This window comes from Cydia amplana, chromosome Z (genome assembly GCF_948474715.1).
Source record: "Cydia amplana chromosome Z, ilCydAmpl1.1, whole genome shotgun sequence".
NCBI classification, from domain to species: domain Eukaryota; kingdom Metazoa; phylum Arthropoda; class Insecta; order Lepidoptera; family Tortricidae; genus Cydia; species Cydia amplana.
The window spans coordinates 34,901,827-34,921,156 of record NC_086096.1 but is presented as its reverse complement, the minus strand read 5'-3'; the positions used below and the strand labels follow the sequence as shown (position 1 = coordinate 34,921,156).

At 37.4% G+C, this 19,330-nt stretch overlaps 1 protein-coding gene across 1 annotated transcript; it reads right to left on the bottom strand.

The window, feature by feature from the left end:
• Positions 1 to 5,755: 5,755 nt before the first annotated feature.
• LOC134660693 (uncharacterized) lies at positions 5,756 to 17,964 on the bottom strand. The gene is made up of 10 exons (XM_063516473.1): positions 17,908 to 17,964; positions 17,673 to 17,686; positions 17,104 to 17,258; positions 9,364 to 9,626; positions 8,918 to 9,025; positions 7,916 to 8,373; positions 7,474 to 7,576; positions 6,989 to 7,084; positions 6,300 to 6,455; positions 5,756 to 5,812 (listed from the first exon to the last, which is right to left on the bottom strand). The coding sequence occupies exons 1-10, from the start codon at positions 17,962 to 17,964 to the stop codon at positions 5,756 to 5,758; spliced, it is 1,467 nt and encodes a 488-aa protein (XP_063372543.1).
• Positions 17,965 to 19,330: the final 1,366 nt, after the last annotated feature.

Sequence of the window (19,330 nt, the reverse complement as noted above, 5' to 3'; positions counted from 1 at the left end):
GTTTCGAGATCTCGACCGTCAGACTTTCGAGATCGAGATTAATCTCGACGAGATCGAGATTATACAAAGTAATTAAAAATGTCTTAATCTAGTCAAAAAACTCTAAGAATTTTGTAAACACTGCTTATTTAGGGTACACCATGTTATGTATTGAAAATAAAAACAACAAATTTAATTAACATTTAACAAAAAAACTACTTTTAATTAAACAAGATAATTCTTATTTTGCTCTAAGTAGCTCGTAACGTTAGTAAGAAAAAGTGGTAATTATTATGTTTAATTATACATATGTAATTGTAACGTGTTTGACTTAAAAAATCAGCATTTTAATTCACTATGCATTTTGAAAATGATTTCGTAAAAAACACAGGGTGCTCAAGGTTTTGTCGGCCAAGCGCTTGTTGCAAAAAGACCAACAGCAGAAAACGTTCGCTCATTATTCCGCATATATTCCGCACAGAGTGCGCCACAGTACTATTATCGTCGGCTAAAGCTGGCTACACACAATAGTAGTGCCTGAACAACATGAATCTAAGGTAAAAAGATTGCTCTCGATCTCGAAAATTTTAATCGAGATCTCGACCAAGATTATATAAATCGAGATTCCCTATTAACGAGATTGAATCTTGCAAATTCGTGCGAGATCTCGCGAGATCGCGATTGCATTCCCTATGAACAACTCTTTTATGACTGACCTTCGAGTTCTAAAGACCATAAAAAATCTGTACCAATAATGTAACAAGTTTTAAGTACGTAAACTTAATACCTATAAATAAACATAAATCATTTTCCAAGCGAAAAATTAATTTGGCGTTCAAATGGACTATTTAAAACCATTAATAGGCTTCTTCGAATTAAGCGTAGAGAAATTGGTTGCTAATTATATTTCATTAAACTCTTGTTCCAGTTATAGCACAACGTGATTATTCAAGCAATACGAGTTCCATTAAATTTAGATATTCCGAATATTCCGATGCTGTTTATCGTTTTCTATGGTTCCGTACTCGGTGGGTGACAATTAAAACCCATCATCTTCCTCGCGTTGTCCCGGTATTTTGCCACGGTTCATGGCTTCATGCTATGGGTCCGCTTGGCAACTATAATCCCAGGAATTGGCGTAGGCACTTATAGTTTTTACGAAAGCGACTGCCATCTGACCTTCCAACCCAGAGGGTAAACTAGACCTTATTGGCATTAGTCCGGTTTTCTCACGATGTTTCCCTTCACCGAAAAGCGACTGGTAAATATAAAGAGATATTTCGTACATAAGTTACGAAAAACTCATTGGTACGAGCCGGGGTTAAAACCGCGACCTCCAGATTGCAAGTCGCACGCTCTTATACCGCTGCTAGGCCACCAGCGCTATTACATGATGTATGTAATTGAACGTAAAGCAACTTTTATTATGGGACCAACCCCGAAATCGCGAAAAAAAATTGGGTTCTTTCATACATTTTGCTGGTCTGATGTGGAAACTTCTATGTATGAAATTATGACGTATAAATAACACATGCACTGCGTGTGTGCTATTAAAATCGTTGCAGACTTATATTGGTCTAACTTTAACTGAATGCAATAAAAAATGAATCAATTATTAATTTACATAGATACTGAAAACCGAATCGAATTTGCATAGGCAATTTCATTGTCTATGAAGTGACATACACTTGAATTGTATTAATTAGGATACAATTCGTCACACTGACGCAGTGTTATATGACGGTCAGTATATAAGCTGGGATTTATCAGCAACTTGTCAATTGCCAAGTGAATACAGGTTATCCGTGTCCAGGTCAGTATCCTATATAATACATGTTTTAAAATACAACTCGTAGTGCTTGCCTCTCTGGACGTGTCACCTTAGCGGAAGATGGGCCTGCAATCCTGCATTTTATGTAATATTTTGGAAATTTCTTTTTTTAGATAACAATGACTCGAGGCCTGTTCGTTATCGCCGCGGTGCTGATGGCTGCTGTCGCCAGTGTACAAGTACGTAGCCCGTGACCCTATCGTGGCTGAACCATGTTGTTGTATGGTATAGTTGCACAATAAATACCAAAAGTCGGATACTAAACATGTAACTCCCTTTGATTGTTAAGTAAAATGCAGTTAGCTAAGTGCCAAAATTTAGCGCCACTTGCACCATTCCACTAATCCGGGGCTAACCGGTTAAACCTGGAGTTACCATGGTTACCAGTACAATTTGACACTGGGTTATCGGTTTAACCGATTGGCGTTTTCTATCAAGAATTGTCATCTTGGCTAATAGGCTCTCAGGGGTTAGCGCTTTTGTCGCTACATAATTTAAATTGCAACATATAGCTACATATAGCTAGTTTTGCTACATAAGCTACTAAACTGACCCGAATTTTTTGCAGTGTATGGACTGGGACCCGTAAGTTACTTACCTACATAATTTGTCAGTCTAAACTAGAAGGACTAAGGAAAGATAATAACAGTCCGTTTACGATAAGTTTCATCAACTTAGCATTGAGTAGGTAGTGACCCTGCCTGTGAAGCCGATGGTCCTGGGTTAGAATCCCGGTAATAGCATTTATTCGTATTTGTGTGAAGAGCACATGATCCTGACGAGTCATGGCTGTTTTCTACGTATTTAAGTACCTATTTGTATATTAAACGAGATAATCGTTGCAGTAATGCGGCGGCAAATGTCACTCATTTTACCAAGGAAATTGACAGACATAGCGGCGACATCAACATCACCACAGTAATGTCTCAAAAGTATTGCAGCTGCAGTTGAAATCCGCACTGACTTTGCAGCTACTATGTGTGACAGCATCACTGTAAACTTGATTTTCCTCGCTTTACCGTTTGCTAAGTCGGTATAAACTTATCGCAGATAGACTACACACATTTAATTACCTTGTGGAAAGTAAAAAAAAAACTTTAGTTTTTTTCTGTGTTATAATTATTACTATTTACCCACCTGATATTAGTTTGTTCTCTTTACAGAGCAAATCATCCGTATCATCACCGTCGGACATATGACCTAATGTTGAAATCGGACCAGAATGCAGAGCCATTTGCCGACTTTAGACGTCAGTGGTTAGTGGCCCCCTTTTTTAGGAAGGAATGGAATGATTTGCGTGCTTCTGGTAGGCTTCCGTAGTTGAGTTGGTTAGGGCTATGCACGGAATGCAGAGGCCGCGGTTTCAAGTCTTGCGGGAAGCGATGAATTTTTCAATATTCCTTTAATATAAAATTTGTGGTATCGCTCACAGACGTATCTACTTGATACAAAATTGGTTTATTTATTTAATAATCTATTATACATATACTTGTCTAATTATTGCTATTCGTTGAATAGCAATAATTTCAACCCGCTTCTTAGATAAGTATTCATGATCCTCTTTCAGAGTATGAGAACAAAGGCGACATTCGATATTCCATACGGCAGAACATTTCAAACACAAGAAATCAAAAGAAATATTTGAAATACTATAGTTATGGTTGTTTTAATTCACAGGGAACGGATCACAAGAGATTCCAATGCCAACGCTTTTGCTGATGATTCTGACTCTAAATCTGCCTCATTGTAAGTACAGTCACGCTCCGTGATTGTTAACCCATTAGCGGCTAGCGGTGCCGTTACAACAAGCGGACAATTTTAAGAAGTTTTGTGATTAATTAAATACTCAAGGACAGGTACTTCAGGTAAGGTAAACGTTCTGGTGCTCGACGCGGTCCCAGTACATGTCATCTTGAAACTTAAGTCATTGTCAATAGAGGTGACAGCAAAGTGTCATCTATTGGGCATTAGCATGTCGAGCACTAGTACGTTTACCTTACCCAAAAAAGTAGTATTGAAAAAATACAAATCGATATTTCGATTTGGTGTTTAAAGTAGTACTTAATTTCAATTATAAACTGAAATAGTTATCATACACTAAATATTGATGTGGTCACATTTTCTTTAGTGTAAATAGATATCTATTTCAGTTTATTAATAACGAAAAATATAACAAACGTACCTAATAAAAATTAATTACTAACAATAAGCCTAGAAGGCTTATGTCTTCGCTGAATGGCAATTTATGACGATTAAATGAAATAAAGAAATAACGCTTGGTATTCAATGGCAAATTATTATGCTTTAATAACACCGTTTTATAGTATTTTGTGGAATTTTTCTATTAGCAAGCTACAAAGCTTTATTTCTATGTATTGTTTTTATGAGTTTTCTTGGATATCGGAAGTAAATAGTTTTTAATCTTTGAATATTTGTTTCACAGAAGGGGTAAAAGGGAGGTAGATCCGCAGCCTCATGGATGCTTTTAAGAACTGAGTAAGTTCCAATTTAAATTATTACATATTATCTAGATACCTATCGGCTTAAGCCGATTGGTAGAGTAGTATGGGATATAATCTAAGTATAAAGTTTGTATCGAAAAAAACGTTGTTTGATTACCTACGACATCGAGCTTTAGGGCGCGTGTACACGGTGCCGCCTCCGCGTCACGTCACCCGTAGGCGTATTATGGATGGCCTTGTCCGCGTGATAAAATAACCGTCACTTTTTAACACTGCGCGGTTTTAACACGTAGACAAGAACGACCATCATATTCCACGTTCTAACAAGTGCATGGCTAAGTGCGAAAGTGACGGGCATAGTGACAGGCGATAAAAATGGAAGCTTGCGCTCGCTGGTTGCTGAAGTTGATTAATCCCAATTAGAATTCTACGCCTAAGCTAACTCGATTTAGATGTGAAAGTGTGAGAGTCCTACTATAAACGTCATACTTACTTTTATAGTAATTTCACGTTTTATTGTGACACTTCCAGCCTCTGGCAAAGTCTGTGCCAGTTAGTTTGGTCAGATTTAAGCAGCACTTCTTTCAATTAGGTATTATATTTCCACAGATATAAACGAAAAGTGGATGGGAAGGAGTGGCGACTACGGGAGCCTAATTCCACACCGGCAATGGAACATATTGGAATAAGATCTGTTATCTGTAAAATAAAACAAGCTTTCAAACCGTATAATTTTTATTTAACTTTTCATATTATGTGTGTGGAGGTCAAAAACGTGTATTAAAACCTCAGTTGTGCTGTAGAGAGCAAAAACATTCGTTCTTTACCTCTTTTTAGCACTAGAAAAAGGTTAAACAATACTGACCTGTCTTTTTATCGAAAAACACTTTTAAAAAGTTACAGCAGATATCACGTATCAATTACCTATATATAGCATATGTATAGGTACCTATTTACGTCATGTGTCATGACGTTTTTACCGTGCCAGGATTCGAACCCGGGATCTTCTGCTTAGTAAGCAGTGTCACCACCAAAGCTCGGAAGCCGTTAAATAAAATAGGAAACGGTAATATAGAAACACTGCGATGTATAGTGTAGGTAGAAGTTAAATAAGAAACCAAGAAATAGAACTAAATATTTACTACTACTACTATAATACTACTAATACACTACTACTGACTAGGTACTACTATACGGCAGGCGTATTATGGATGGATAAAATAACTTTTTGACAACGCCGGATAGAAAGTGACGGACACCGTTTTATCACGCTGTCACATTGACAAAAACTACCATCGTGTCCATATAATACTTATAACACTTTTTTTTTCAATAGGTATGGTACAGGAATAGTGGGGTGATTTCTAATGTAAAAGAAATTAGAGTGGAATGACATCTACCAGCAAGCCGCATTTCAACAAAATTCGCAATAAATTCTGAGAATAAACTTTAAAGTGTAACAATAGGTACCACATTTACACCATTATACATTTCCAAGTGTCTTTAACATTAAGAAATATGAAAATGAGTTCTTTAAAATCTGCAACAAAAAAACGATATTATTACTATACATTTTTGGACGATAGAAGATTACCGGGAGTCTAGCCAAAATGACAATCTTTCGCATAGAAACGAAACGTAAAACTATTTAGGTACAGTAATGTATGGTTGACATCCGAACACCACCTTAAGTGGTAATTCCCTAAATAGATCCCTAAATATATCTAAAGGGGTCCACTGTTTACCAGTCCGCCGGACGATATTAGCCTCTCAGTTGTTCGGAACTATCACCTTTTGCATTTTACTGACAGGCTGATATCGTTCGTCGAACTGCAGCGGTATCACGGTCGCGTTTTTATCACCTGTCATGTTATGCGTCACTTTCGCACTTACATACTTGTTAAAACGTGACAAGCATGGTGACAAATGATAAAGAGCCGGTCATATTAGCCCGTCTGGTAATCAGTAGGCCTTCTTAAAGAATGGCCATAAAAACCAGTGGCAAAGCTTGAACTTTGAATACTTACCTGAGACATAGTCAGCACGCCCACGGAGACCAAACCGCCGGCCTTCAGAGCCCTCGGTCGCTGCACGTTCATGAGGAAGAGTAGCAGGGTCTTTCTGTTCTTGTTGTTCATCAGCTCCCATGGCAGCGCGTACGCATCGTCTGAGAGGAAGTTACTCTAGAATATGATATCATCATGAATTAAAACTGGAAAAGTACAGACCCCTAGCGACATCTATCGTAAAAGTGTGACACTCACAAGTCATATTAGAAATTCACCAGCAACGATGCGCTATCCCCTATCGCATGCTAAATTAATGTTTTATCAAGCAAACACGTCGGCGAGCGATTGTATTAAGCTTAGAAATAAATTATAGGTAAAAGTGGAAGTGGAAGTTACTGTCTTGGATGGGTCTTGAATCAAAGACCACTGGATCACTAGCCCAGTGCTCTTCCATCTGAGCTACCAAGACGCCACCCAATGCAGCAAATATCTCCACCATATGGGCCTTTCAGACAGGAATTTCTAGCGACACCTACCGTAACAGTGACCATAAAAAGTAAGTATTTTTCCACTTATTATACGTTACCAATCATTTATTCTCATATTTGACAGATTCCTTTATAGATATGATGAAGCGTTAGGTACCTAGTTTGCATCTGGAACAGCGCCATCTTATAGGAAATTTGGACATCAAACTAAACACTCACCTTGGAGCTTATTAGTTCGAATATCACCGACATCTGTATCAGCTGATTGAACAACACTAATATCAAGGGGCCATATCGTGTCAGCGCCTCTGCAGTCTGAAAAAAACTAAGAGATTGGTTTTTTTTTCGAAACAAGTTCCATTTTGCCCATAGATTCGTAAGAACTATTATATAATCTGTGCCATAGAATGGACGATTCACGCTACAACGGCCCGGATCCGGATTCAAACATTTACATTTGAAACATTAAATGGCTTTGTATCTTCTCTACATGGTTAATGTGGCGAAGACCATCTGTTAGGTAAGACCGGCTATTTCGGTACAGAAGGTTGCAAAGCAGAAAGATCGAAGCTCTTTCTTTCTGACTGTGTCTGAATAAAGTGAGAGTTCTTGCCCTGTGACGGTCTTTCAATTAAGTACAATTATAACACATATACCGGTCCTCTCCAAATTTATCTACATATATTCTATACAAAAGTACTTGCCATTGGAGAAATTTCTAGAAGCGAAATGCAACCAGAAACTTGATGAAATAAAAGGCATATAAACAGGGTGATGCCAAACGTGTTTGATGTATCGTTCATGAATCTGAAAAAACGTCAATTTATTAGTGGGGCGCCATAAGCTTTTTACCCAGGAAGTCAAGTTCAATAAGGTGAAGGCAATAAGGGCCTAGTTTACCCTCTGGGGAGGTCAGATGGTCGCTTTCGTAAAAACTAGTGCCCACGCCAATTCCTGGGATTAGTTGCCAAGCGGCTCCCATGAGCCGCGGCAAAATGACGGGACAACGCGAGGAAGATCCCCAGATCCAGAAATCGCGAGGAACCCAGGAAGTCAAGTATTCTGAACAGAATAAACTGAAACCTTTTGCATTGCATTACCAAATGATATAATAAAAAAAATCATATACAAAAGCGTTGAACTTACTCCTTAATCAATTGGTCGTGTTGTATTAAATTCTTCAAAATTTTAAACGCTTCTTCATTATATTGTCGGTTAGAAGATTCATCAGGAAAACTTATTGGTATCGGAAAACTTCTCATTTTATCCACCAGTATGTTAAAATGGCCCAATATGTGAAAGACCAATACATAAATCAATAGATCTAAGCCACAGAACGCAACGCCGCAAATGTATGAAATGAAACCGTTTAATAAAGAGACTATGGTATAACCGATCGCATCGCTATATTGGTCTATGATGAAATAATAGTTTACGAAGTGAACGAAGGTTGCATTTGGTGGTCTATGGGCATGGTCTGTGAACAAGCCTGCTTCTATGTTTACATATATTGGGACTGCGTTGAACATCACTTGCCCAATGAGGCACTCCAACAATATCACTATGGTCGCAATCCGACAAATTTTGTTGACCTTACGATACTCCTGAAATTGATTAAACTATTGAAAAAAGTAGTAAAACCTCCCAACCATAGTCCAATACTGCAACTATGGTCCACAAGTTCAAAAGGAAATTAAGTTTCAATACCAATGTTCCTTTTGGTCTACTCAGAGTTTATTCTTCCATTTATAAACATACCATGCCTTAGTGTAAGGCCTGAGTGGACGCTCAAGTTGGGCGTTAGGCGGGGCGGGGCGTGCGGCGTGCATGTTAAACAAATGGAAACGTATAGGAGCGGCCTTAGTGTACGCTGCTCAAATCACTTGTTAGCCCGACGCCACGCTGCACGCCCCCCGAACGCTCCGCTTCGAGCGTCCACTCAGGCCGCACTTACTCGTAGAACTACAAAAAATACAGTAAAAGACACACCTAAACGAAAAAATTACAGTTAATTTTGAAGCATGGTTGGTAGCTTTGGACTACCTATAATTAGGAGGTTTTACATTATAATGTTCATAAATACAAAAACGTGTGTGTGTGTGTGTGTGCTGAGCCTTATTGTGGGTGCACGCACACGTGTTTACTTACTTTAGCGGCAAATTCAGATTCATGCTTATGATTCAGTAGATGAAATTTTGAAACGAAGTTTTTTATAAGTGAACAGTATTTCTCTTGGAGTATTAGTGTCATTCTTGTCTGAAATTGTATTAAATTAACAATATAATTTTAAAAATGTCATGATAATCCTGTATAAAATGATTTGGAATTACCCGAATAGGTAAGTAATAATTATATAGCTGGTCAAGCAACTCTTGTCAGTAAAAAAAGCGCGAAATTCAAATTTTCTATGGGAAAATATCCCTTCGCGCCTACATTTTTCAAATTTGCCGCCTTTTTCTACTGACAAGATCTGCTTGACCAGCTATATCACACAAATAAGTATAAAATGATGGAAAAACAGAGGAAAAACTCGAACTACATTTGGTCAAGTTATTTTCTTTTAATATATGAGGGTAAAAAAGCTACCTACTCACAATCATTACGAAGGACATCAAGATAGACAAGTAATCTTGTCCCAAATCAATGAAACCATGAGTTGTCATTCTGACTCTGACCAAAAACAACGCTGAGATCTCAGCATAAACGAGTATAGTCAATATTAACTTATGATACATGGATAGCATGCGTGTGCGCATAGTTATGGGTCCGAATTTTTCGTTCGGCCAATGAGCGACCGTGTCGAGATATAGACGGATCACGCGCATGTAGTCTAAGTCTAATGCTTCGTCCCTGAAACGCAATCATAAACTGTCAATATTTTTTTTTGTGGTCTTCGATCAACACGTGCTTCCGACACGTCGGAAGGGATAGGCCCAAGCGATATCTTGACATTCAAATCATTCTCCCATTTTTCGCGGGGGGGAACGTGCACACATAATCCAATCTGTAATGACGACACAAATACAGAAAATGACACTCTACACAGACAAATCTTGCACACCTCGATCTGTTTTTGTGTACGGACGAATCACAAGTGTCACAACACGCACACTAACACATTTTCGTCAAAGAATTTTATTGTTTTCTGAGAGATGAGAAGTCAGATTTGTCGCTCGACCGATCCGCAATTTGTACTGGGCGAGCAAACAACAAATTTTACAACAAATAACCGGGCAATTAGGCATTTTTTCTGCTGCTGCGTTCACTCGCGTCTGGACTCGGTCTAGTTAAAAATCCGAGCGCAACTAGTTTTATTACCCGCGCTAGATCAGTTGATCTTGTACCTAGGCAGTGGGGAAATAGTGCGAATGCCGCATCACTTCCGTGTTGATCGAAGTTTTCGGTATACAGAGTGCTTCCTGTAACAGGAACAATAAATTAAACTGTAGGCTGTACTCCTCAAACTGACCAACATTTGTTCAGCAACTTTTGAAAATAACTCAGGTTTTGATTTTTGATTTTTATTACACTTTAAAGTTTATTCTAAGACGCAATGTATTGCAAGTTTTGTTATGTTTAATGCGTGACAAGACTGACAAGCAACGTCAAACACACTGATGTCAGCGTACATTGAAGGCAATATTTATTTTGTATGAAAAAGAGGAAGTCTAAAGGATTCATAATTTTTAAAAGTTGGTGAACAAATGTTGGTCAGTTTGAGGGCCTACAGTTTAATTTATTGCTCCTGTTACAGGAAGCACCCTGTATATACAAAATTGTCCCAAGTTACAGAAACTTTAGAAATTAGCAACCCGATACGGTGGGTGAGGTGTAAAGTTGTGTGCAATTGAATTGAATTGTGCATCCAATTTATTTTATATCAATATTGTGCTTATAATCCCCTGTTACGCACATGCAATATTTTAAAATGACATAGCTTCCGCTCTTGCATGAAAAGGGTCGTAACTTCAGATTTTAAGAAAAATTTGCACAATATTATACACTAACATAAAAAAATAACTTGTTAATTAGTTCTCACCTGATCTGTGTTGCCATTTTTCGGGGACACAGAACATTCTTCTACAAAAGTTTAGTTAAATATGACCACTGCTAGGTTATTAGGGTTCCGTATTTTTATTTGTATTAAACAAGAAAGACAAGTAAACCGTTAAGACTGTATATGTGTATATTAAGCCGCCTCCATCAAGGACTTACCGTAGTTTTCAATAGTGCCACTGACGATATTAGTTATACCTATGTATATAATAAATAATATATCCATAACGGAGACGTATAACACTGTGAAATTACCATTTTAGTAACTTAGTAACAGAGTTTCTCATCTCTTGGGGGAGGGAGGCGGGGGGGAGTGGGGGGAGCTTGACCCTACCCACTGCACACACTCCGGCGTTTCACCCTCATTGCCGTTAGCGTTGTTATCCACCTGGTATAGCAGTGCAGTATGGGGTTAACTTTCATATACATAATGATATTGTATATCCTATCGATTAATATGTACCTAAATCATATTCAACAGCATGGTAATCATCCGCCGCGAAAAGGTAAAAGAAATTGTGTTATTTCATGAATTTTGGCACATCCCAATGTTGATATTATATACTCTCTTCCAGTCTTTTTTATTTACTTGTCTGTGATAGTAGTTATTAGAACTAAACGTATAATTTAGCAGCAGTGGATTCCTTTGTTTATAAACTTAAACTTCAAAGCTATAGATTTCCCACGATTGGAATAATGATATGGAAGAATAAAGAAAAATAATTGAAAGCATTCAATTGATTGCCTTTTGCGACACATATTTCGTCGGTGGAAGACTGGCGTCAACTAACAAACAAGTTGTTGTGTTGCTGTTTGCGAGCGGGAACGCGGGCAAGGGAGCATTAGAACAGAATTACGTTCGAATATTGGCGAGAACTTTTAAATTTTAGCAGTTTTTTAAGCTGGTATTTTATATTTTAGCGCTTTCATTCCTTTTACCGGATCCGGTAGTTTGAAAAATGTACCGGATTCGGCCGGATTACCGGATCCGCCGGACCGGATTGAGGCAAAACTTCGTGACATTTTATGCATTTTTAACCAACTTCCTTTCCGAGAAGGAGGAGGTTCTGTATTCGGTTGTGGCTGTTTTTTATGTATGTTCGCTGATTACTTCGAGACCCATTTTTTATAGAAATTACCTCCAAGGTGGTCTCATATTAATTCAGATCCGATGGTGGGATCCATGAGGAATTGAGGAAACTCCTCAATTTTTAAAGGCACATGTGTGGTGATTTCGGTGTTTTCTTAAGTAACTCATGCATTTCATCTTGAAAACCAACAGTTTGATGGAATTGACCTGATGATGAAGACCGCGGATGATATGTGGAACTTCCCTCTTATAATTCGGTATATGTTTTTAGATTTTAGGTAGTATTGGAAATGACTAAAGAGACTGAGGTAGGTGTGAGGTGGAGACAGAGGGTGATGGTTTAGGGGTCTGAGGTGAGGTTGGGGGTTGAGGCGTTGGGGCTTGACGATTCAGAGTTTGAGATGCTAGGGATTGAGTGGACTAAAGGGTATAAATAAGTACAAATGGCGGACTCAAAAGGCATTCTCTACCGGTCAACGGTATATATTTATTACATTTTATGGTAGACAGGGCAAAATAAATATCGACATATTCCAGCAAATAAGTACATATAATTACAGTAAAATATTATTATACTTAGCTATCGGCAATTAATCAGATCTAAGCAAAATCTTAATATTGGTTTGACGTCTGTAAGGATGACCCGCAGCCGCGGTCGTTTTCACCCGTGCGTATGATTGCGCGCGTGCAATCGCTTCCGCGTGCGCTTGCGCGTAAGCGCGTACTGCCGCTTGCGCTTGTGCGTCCGCTCTATCTAAATTCTCGAGTGCGTCGATTGCTCGGCGTTCTAACCTGTGTGATTATAAAAAAGCAGATGCTTGTTAAAAGCAGCCGGAGCCAAGGTGACAATCGCTATCGCTTCGACAACGAAACGCTTTGTGTCTCTCTATCACTCTTCCATATTAAAGCGACAGGGACAGTTGCGTTTCGATCGCTACGGAGCGTAAGCGAATGGCATGTTGGCTACTCGGACAGGTCTCCCAGTTATCTTAGGTGGGTGGAAAATAACTTGTACAGTTGTACAGTAATCGTAGCGTATCGTCGGCGTCGTATCGTATTGAATGTCGTATTCATCTTAAATGTTTTCGATGTGTTTAATTATTTATGTAAATACATATTATTTATTTTAAAACAGACGGATTTAACGGAAATTTAAGCAAATTTTACGTGTGTAAAAAGTGATGTTAAATAGTAAATACTTATTTTACAGAACTTGCGGTTTATATTACATTATTATTTCATTATTGTCATATCCAAGGGGTGTTTTGTCAGGTTTTACATACAATTCATTTTGACTCTGCAAAGAAAAAATATATAGTCACGTTAATGAACATTTTATATGCCTACTGTACAACATAAAGACAATACAATCATCATCATTGTCCCGGGGTTTTCCCTTTAAAACACGCACCTGTACCGCAGCGGCCGCTAACAGCACCAGGCCGATCACGAACAGACCTCGAACCATTTTTATCTTACGGAAAGGAAAAGGACAGGTTAAATTCAATATTTTCTAGCTAAGCTAATTTGCACCAACTTTAAAATGAGAGTGTGGAAGTGTAACTAAGGATGGTATGCCACCTGTCCAATTTCTTCGTCCAATGTATGTTTTGTTTCACATTTTGCTTGAGAGAGTGAGTGAGACACCATGAAATTGGGCTAACATATTGGACAGATGGAATACCACTATAAGGTACCAGCGCCAAAAAAAGATAGGAAGGTATTTATAATTTATTTTTCTTTTGTTTAATATGATCTTGCAGTTAGGACACTAATCAAATATTTAATAAAAGTTATATGATTTTTTTCCTAGTTTGCGGAGGAAGAGTTTATGGTAGGTACCTATACTATAGGTATAGTAGGTAAGTACGTCAGTTGACAATAGAGTGCAAGTAAATCTTGAAAATTCATGTTCTATGACTAAATATTACCTAAGGTAAAAATGTACGGCTCGTAGGATTCGTGTGGCATCTAAATTGCCACATACGTTATTATATACGAACACGAGAGCGTGTCGAATTGTGTTCATTGTGTTTATGAATTAATAGCGATTGTATTTTGTAATTGTTGATGATTTATTGTTATTGCTTGTACTATGTATATACAATGCAATTTGACGTGTTGTGGCGTAATTACTAAATAAATGTTTGAGTTTTGAGTTTATGTCAATTCAATGAATTAACATAAGCATATTGATGTTTTAAAAGATTGCTTTTACTTGCAAATCAAAAAACAGAATTTTATGACTAAATATTACCTGAAGTAAAAATGTAGGCTCGTAGGATTCATGTGGCATCTGAATTGCCACATAGGTACGTTATTATATACGAACACGAGAGCGTGTCGAATTGTGTTCATTGTGTTTATGAATTAATAGCGATTGTATTTTGCAATGGTTGATGATTTAATTTTATTGATATAGATAGATAGATAAATAAATCATTTATTTGACAGCTGCAATGACACACAATATAAATTTACACACAATCATCATAACAGAAGAAAAGGAAAAAAAAACAAAATAATTATTACACTAACAAAGAAAATAACATAGAAATGAGTAGGTACAAAAGTAAAATTTTATAAAAGTAGGTAGGTAGGTACAAACTGTGTGCGTTGCAGCAGGACAAAAGGGTCACGGCTCAGTGATACGCTTCGCTCTTTCGAGCAAAGCACTGATTTTCTGCCGGGACCCAGGTCACAACAAAGCATATATTTACGAAGAAGTATTTACGTACCTCGGAAACAATCGTACAGTGTAAGTGTGAGTATTTGTGCATGTCGTGTGATAATTTATGATAAAATACTTAGATAATAGGTAAAAATTGACCCGTGTGTACTGTGTGTAAGCCTCCTAGTTGTGTGACACTAGCCCCACCATGTTATATCCTAAAATCTGCAACCAAATAGCCGAATGGAATCCCAGCGGTTTGTTTTTCAAGAAGAATTTTTTTAAAGTGATTTTTAAATGTTTTTTCGATTTAAGCTGTCTTAAAGGCGGAGGGATATTGCTTGTATGTAAATTGCATTTTGACGTGTTGTGGCGTAATTGCTAAATAAATGTTCGAGTTTTGAGTTTATGTCAATTCAATGAATTAACACATATACTGGATCAACCAAATCTTGTCAGTAGTAAAAGGCGGCAAATTTGAAAAATCGCGGGTTAGCAACACTGTGTTCGAATAATTCCAAAATCGCGTGTCATCTGTGTGTTATCTGTGGAATGTGGATCGTGAATGACAGCCATCATCTTATTGTTTACATTCTGACTCGTTTCTATTTCAAGAGAAATTTCTGCTGTCACCATTAAATACGAAGATTATGCATGACCTCAAGCAAAGCTAAGGTGCCTACAATGTACAATCATACTCGTTGACGGTAAACATTACTAAAATTTGAGGTTATGATAATTCACTTGAACTGACGTATGAAGGGCGGAAAAATAAACACGTTTTGGTTCGATGTACATTGCTGCTTTTCTTAGCGCAATTCTGCTCTTTGAGTGTTACATGGTGTTACCCTACTTTAATTTGCAGTACATTGCTGCTGACAAGATTTGCTTGACGCACTATATATATATTGATGTTTTAAAAGATTGCTTTTACTTGCAAGTCGAAAAACAGAATTTATGTTAGTGTGTTTTTATGTCATTATTTGGCTCATTTTTTATTTGTTGTCTCTGGCGAAAAAAGACGTTATTCTTAAGACCAAATTTGGTGGATAGATAGAGTTCCCCATTTTGTATAATATGAGTAAGTTAAGATCGTATGTCGCGCAATTTCACCAAGGTAACTCAACTGAAAATTGAGAAAATAACATACCTATCTAAATTATTGCTGTCCCGAATTGGGTTTATGCTGAATGAAGGGCTCTTCAACATGCATTTTAACATTAAGGTTTTATTCTAATAATCCAATTTCTGCAACTCTTGATAATTACCGGGCTGACATCCGGCGACATTAAAATAATAAATTCAAGACCGACATTCGACCGATAAATTTGCGTCTCATTTTGTATGGGATTTTGAGTTTCCAAAACGTCCCGCTTGGCGCGCTGTTCAAAATCCCAAAAATGAAACTTAGGAAGCGCAAACGCGTACGTCCGTCACGCTATCGGATGAAAAACACTAGAGGTTCAGAATACCTCTTACCGCTTTTGTTATACTGTCCCGCGTCGAAGTCACATCGAACCATATAAACGTACCTATACCTACCATAATGTAAAGGAATGTATTTTATTAAGCGATTTTTCTTTATATGAAACTAGCGACCCGCACGGCTTCGCACGGGTTAACAAATTATACATAATCCTTCCTCTTGAATCACTCTATTTAAAAAAATTGCATTAAAATCCGCTGCGTAGTTTTAAAGATCTAAGCATACATAGGGACATTAGGGACAGACAGCGGGAAGCGACTTTCTGCCGTATTCGAACATCAAGATATTTACAAGAGACGACACGTACGAGATCTATTCTAGATACGTTATAGTTTAGATTTCAACTAGTTCTCTTTTGCAGCGTAATTCGGGCAACCAATGTCACTTTTACGATAGATCGTGTTAGATATCTATTAGATGTGAATTAGATCTCTAAGTAATATCTTGCGGAAATCGTTCAAGAGTATCTCCAGAATCGCGGAAATGTCAAATTTGACAGGTTAGATCTTAAACATATCGTTATCGTATCTTGGCGATGTCTAAAAGATATCTAACAGATGTCTATTACAAAATCCGAATCGGGCTGTTTGTTTTATACTATGTAGTGATTACGTAACTACATTTTATGATACGAAGGGGAAAATAAACACAACATATTCCAGCAAATAAGTATATTGACTAAATACATCTATGAATAATACTGAATTAAAACTAACAACTCTAAATATATCTAAAATAAAACAAGGAATATAAAAACTACTGGAAGAGGCCTCCCCGCGTTACCCCTGGCGCAAAGGTAGGAGGCCTCTTTCAGTAGTTTTTATATTCCTTGTTTTATTTTAGATATATTTAGGGTTGTTAGTTTTAATTTAGTATTATTCATAAATGTATTTAGTTCATAAGTTATTTATTTGTCTTTTTAATAAGTATATTTACAGTAAAATATTATATAGTGGCAAAGGCAATCCAACCATCATGTCAACGTTGAACAAGCAAAACCCTAACATTAGTTTGACGTAGATAATGCTGACCCTCGTCGCTGGCCAATTTCGCTTTCGCGCGTGCATACGCTTCCGCGCGTGACCTGACCTCCGCTCGCGCTTCCGCGTAAGCGCGTGCTGCCGCTTGCGCTTGCGCGTCCGCTCTATCTAAATGCAGGAGTGCGTTGATTGCTTGGCGTTTTAACCTGCAATTATAAAAACTGTTTAATAACAGGTCTACCTAGTTATTTCAGGCGGGTGGAAATGAAATAGCCCGCTCATCTTCTAAGTTAAAGAATTTCCTATCCCCCAATCCCTACCTGTCCTTTCCTATCTCTATCACATATATTGCTGTCCCGCTCGTACAGTGGCATTGACCGGCATTATTGTAATTACGTACAACAGGATCTTCAATCGTATACAATACAGGTAGTTACACCGAAACTTAATAACATACTCCGAAATTAATATAACTTAAGCAGCTCTACATGACTCTTATTTAATTGTGATAATAAACGCTTATTTTACGGGATTTGTGACATAATACATTATTGGTGTCATATTATTATGGGGGTGTTTACTCGGGTATTATTTTTCAAAAAGCACCCTATTTTACATACCATTGTTCTTGACTCTGTAAAGAAAACATATAATCACGTTAGTCGACGATTTATCCAGTCAAATTTTTAGTCACAAACTTTATATCCCTTTAACCGCCATAGACGTGAACTGACGCGCGCGGCTGCAGTCCAATATCAACCTTCGTACATTCCGACAAGGTTCATAGCCGAACTGCACTCGATAAGCGTGGCGTTTAAGAGGTTTAATTTAATGTAGCGAAGCTAAAACACGCACTTCTACAACAGCGGCCGCCAGCAGCACCAAGGCGATCACGAACAGCACTCGAACCATTTTTATCTATACGGAAAGGAAAATTTCAATAAATAAACTTCAGTCATTAACTTTCTAGCTAGAGTTAGATCAAGATAAGTCTGCAACGATTTTGATAGCACACGTCAAACTTCTATGAAATCATTTAATCATTAGATACTTCTATGAAATTATCACTACATAGTATAAAACAAAGTCGCTTCCCTGTCTGCCTGTCTGTGTGTATATGCTTAGATCTTTAAAACTACGCAACGGATTTTGATGCGGTTTTTTTAATAGCTAGAGTGATTCAAGAGGAAGGTTTATGTATAATTTGTTAACCCGTGCAAAGCCGGGGCGGGTCGCTAGTAACGTATAAATAACACTTGCACTGCGTATGCTATCAAAATCGTTGCAGACTTTTCTTGGTCTAACTCTAAGTTATCTCTGCACAACTCTGTTATTTATACCGTAAGGTAAGTTGCATAAAAATAGTGTGAAGGTAAAACAATAAAAATTCAAAGTTAACCTATCTTCGCCACCCGTCCTCAACTTCGCCTGATATATATTATAAAATTAAACTACCTATTCTAAATCCTGAATGTTGGATACGCTCGTAAATCCCATGACACAACACAATTTATAGTGGAATTATGATTAATTGACAGTGTAGGCGACGTTACGAACTAAAGGTGAAGTTAGGGTAAGGTTTGGCAACATGCATGGGGTATTGTGATATGGCGCCTCAGAGGAACCGCCTACTTTTTTTATAGATAAGCACAGTTCTTTAAAGCCAAGCAATGTTTGAATTGGCAGGCAAGAGGAAGTTTAAGGTATATTAACGTGAGTTGACCTTAATAGAGCAACGAAAATTGTGAAAATTTATAATCTATGACTATTTAAATTTAATATTACCTGAAGTGAAGATGTCGGCTTGTAGGATTAACGATTCGTGTGGCAAAGAAACAGCCACATGCGCTAATTATATACGATTACGAACGTGAGAGCGTGTCGAATTGTATTCATTGTGTTTGTGTCAATTCAAGGAAATTGGCTAAGCACGAGTCTGTTTCTATTTCTGTGGATGAAATAAAAAAATAGCCCACCTTTTCATTCATTTATATAATTTGTTTTCCAGTGTATTTAATAGTCCACCTATTTTTGTACAACTTATGACATAATTAAATTTAGGGCTAACATCCGACGACATCAAAGAATAAGAATAAATTAAAGACAGGTTTCCGAAATATATTATTTAATATAATACTTATGGAACCCAAATAAAAGACAGTACCTACTGGAGATAAATAAAATTGAAACAGTGTTTCAATTTATTTAGCATATTTTATCATTATAATTTAAATCTGAAACGAATCAATTTTTTATTCATATTGATAAACTTTCAATT

Bases quoted from the DNA above. Each gene is read 5' to 3' on its own strand.
- LOC134660693 (XM_063516473.1), bottom strand. From the start codon at position 17,964: ATGGTTCGAGTGCTGTTCGTGATCGCCTTGGTGCTGCTGGCGGCCGCT. The intron at 7,577-7,915 runs GTAAGTTCAACG...ACGTTTTTTCAG, and splicing joins CACGACCAATTGATTAAGGA to ATTCATGAACGATACATCAA. The intron at 5,813-6,299 runs GTAAGTATTCAA...TTTTTGTTGCAG, and splicing joins GCGTGCTGACTATGTCTCAG to ATTTTAAAGAACTCATTTTC.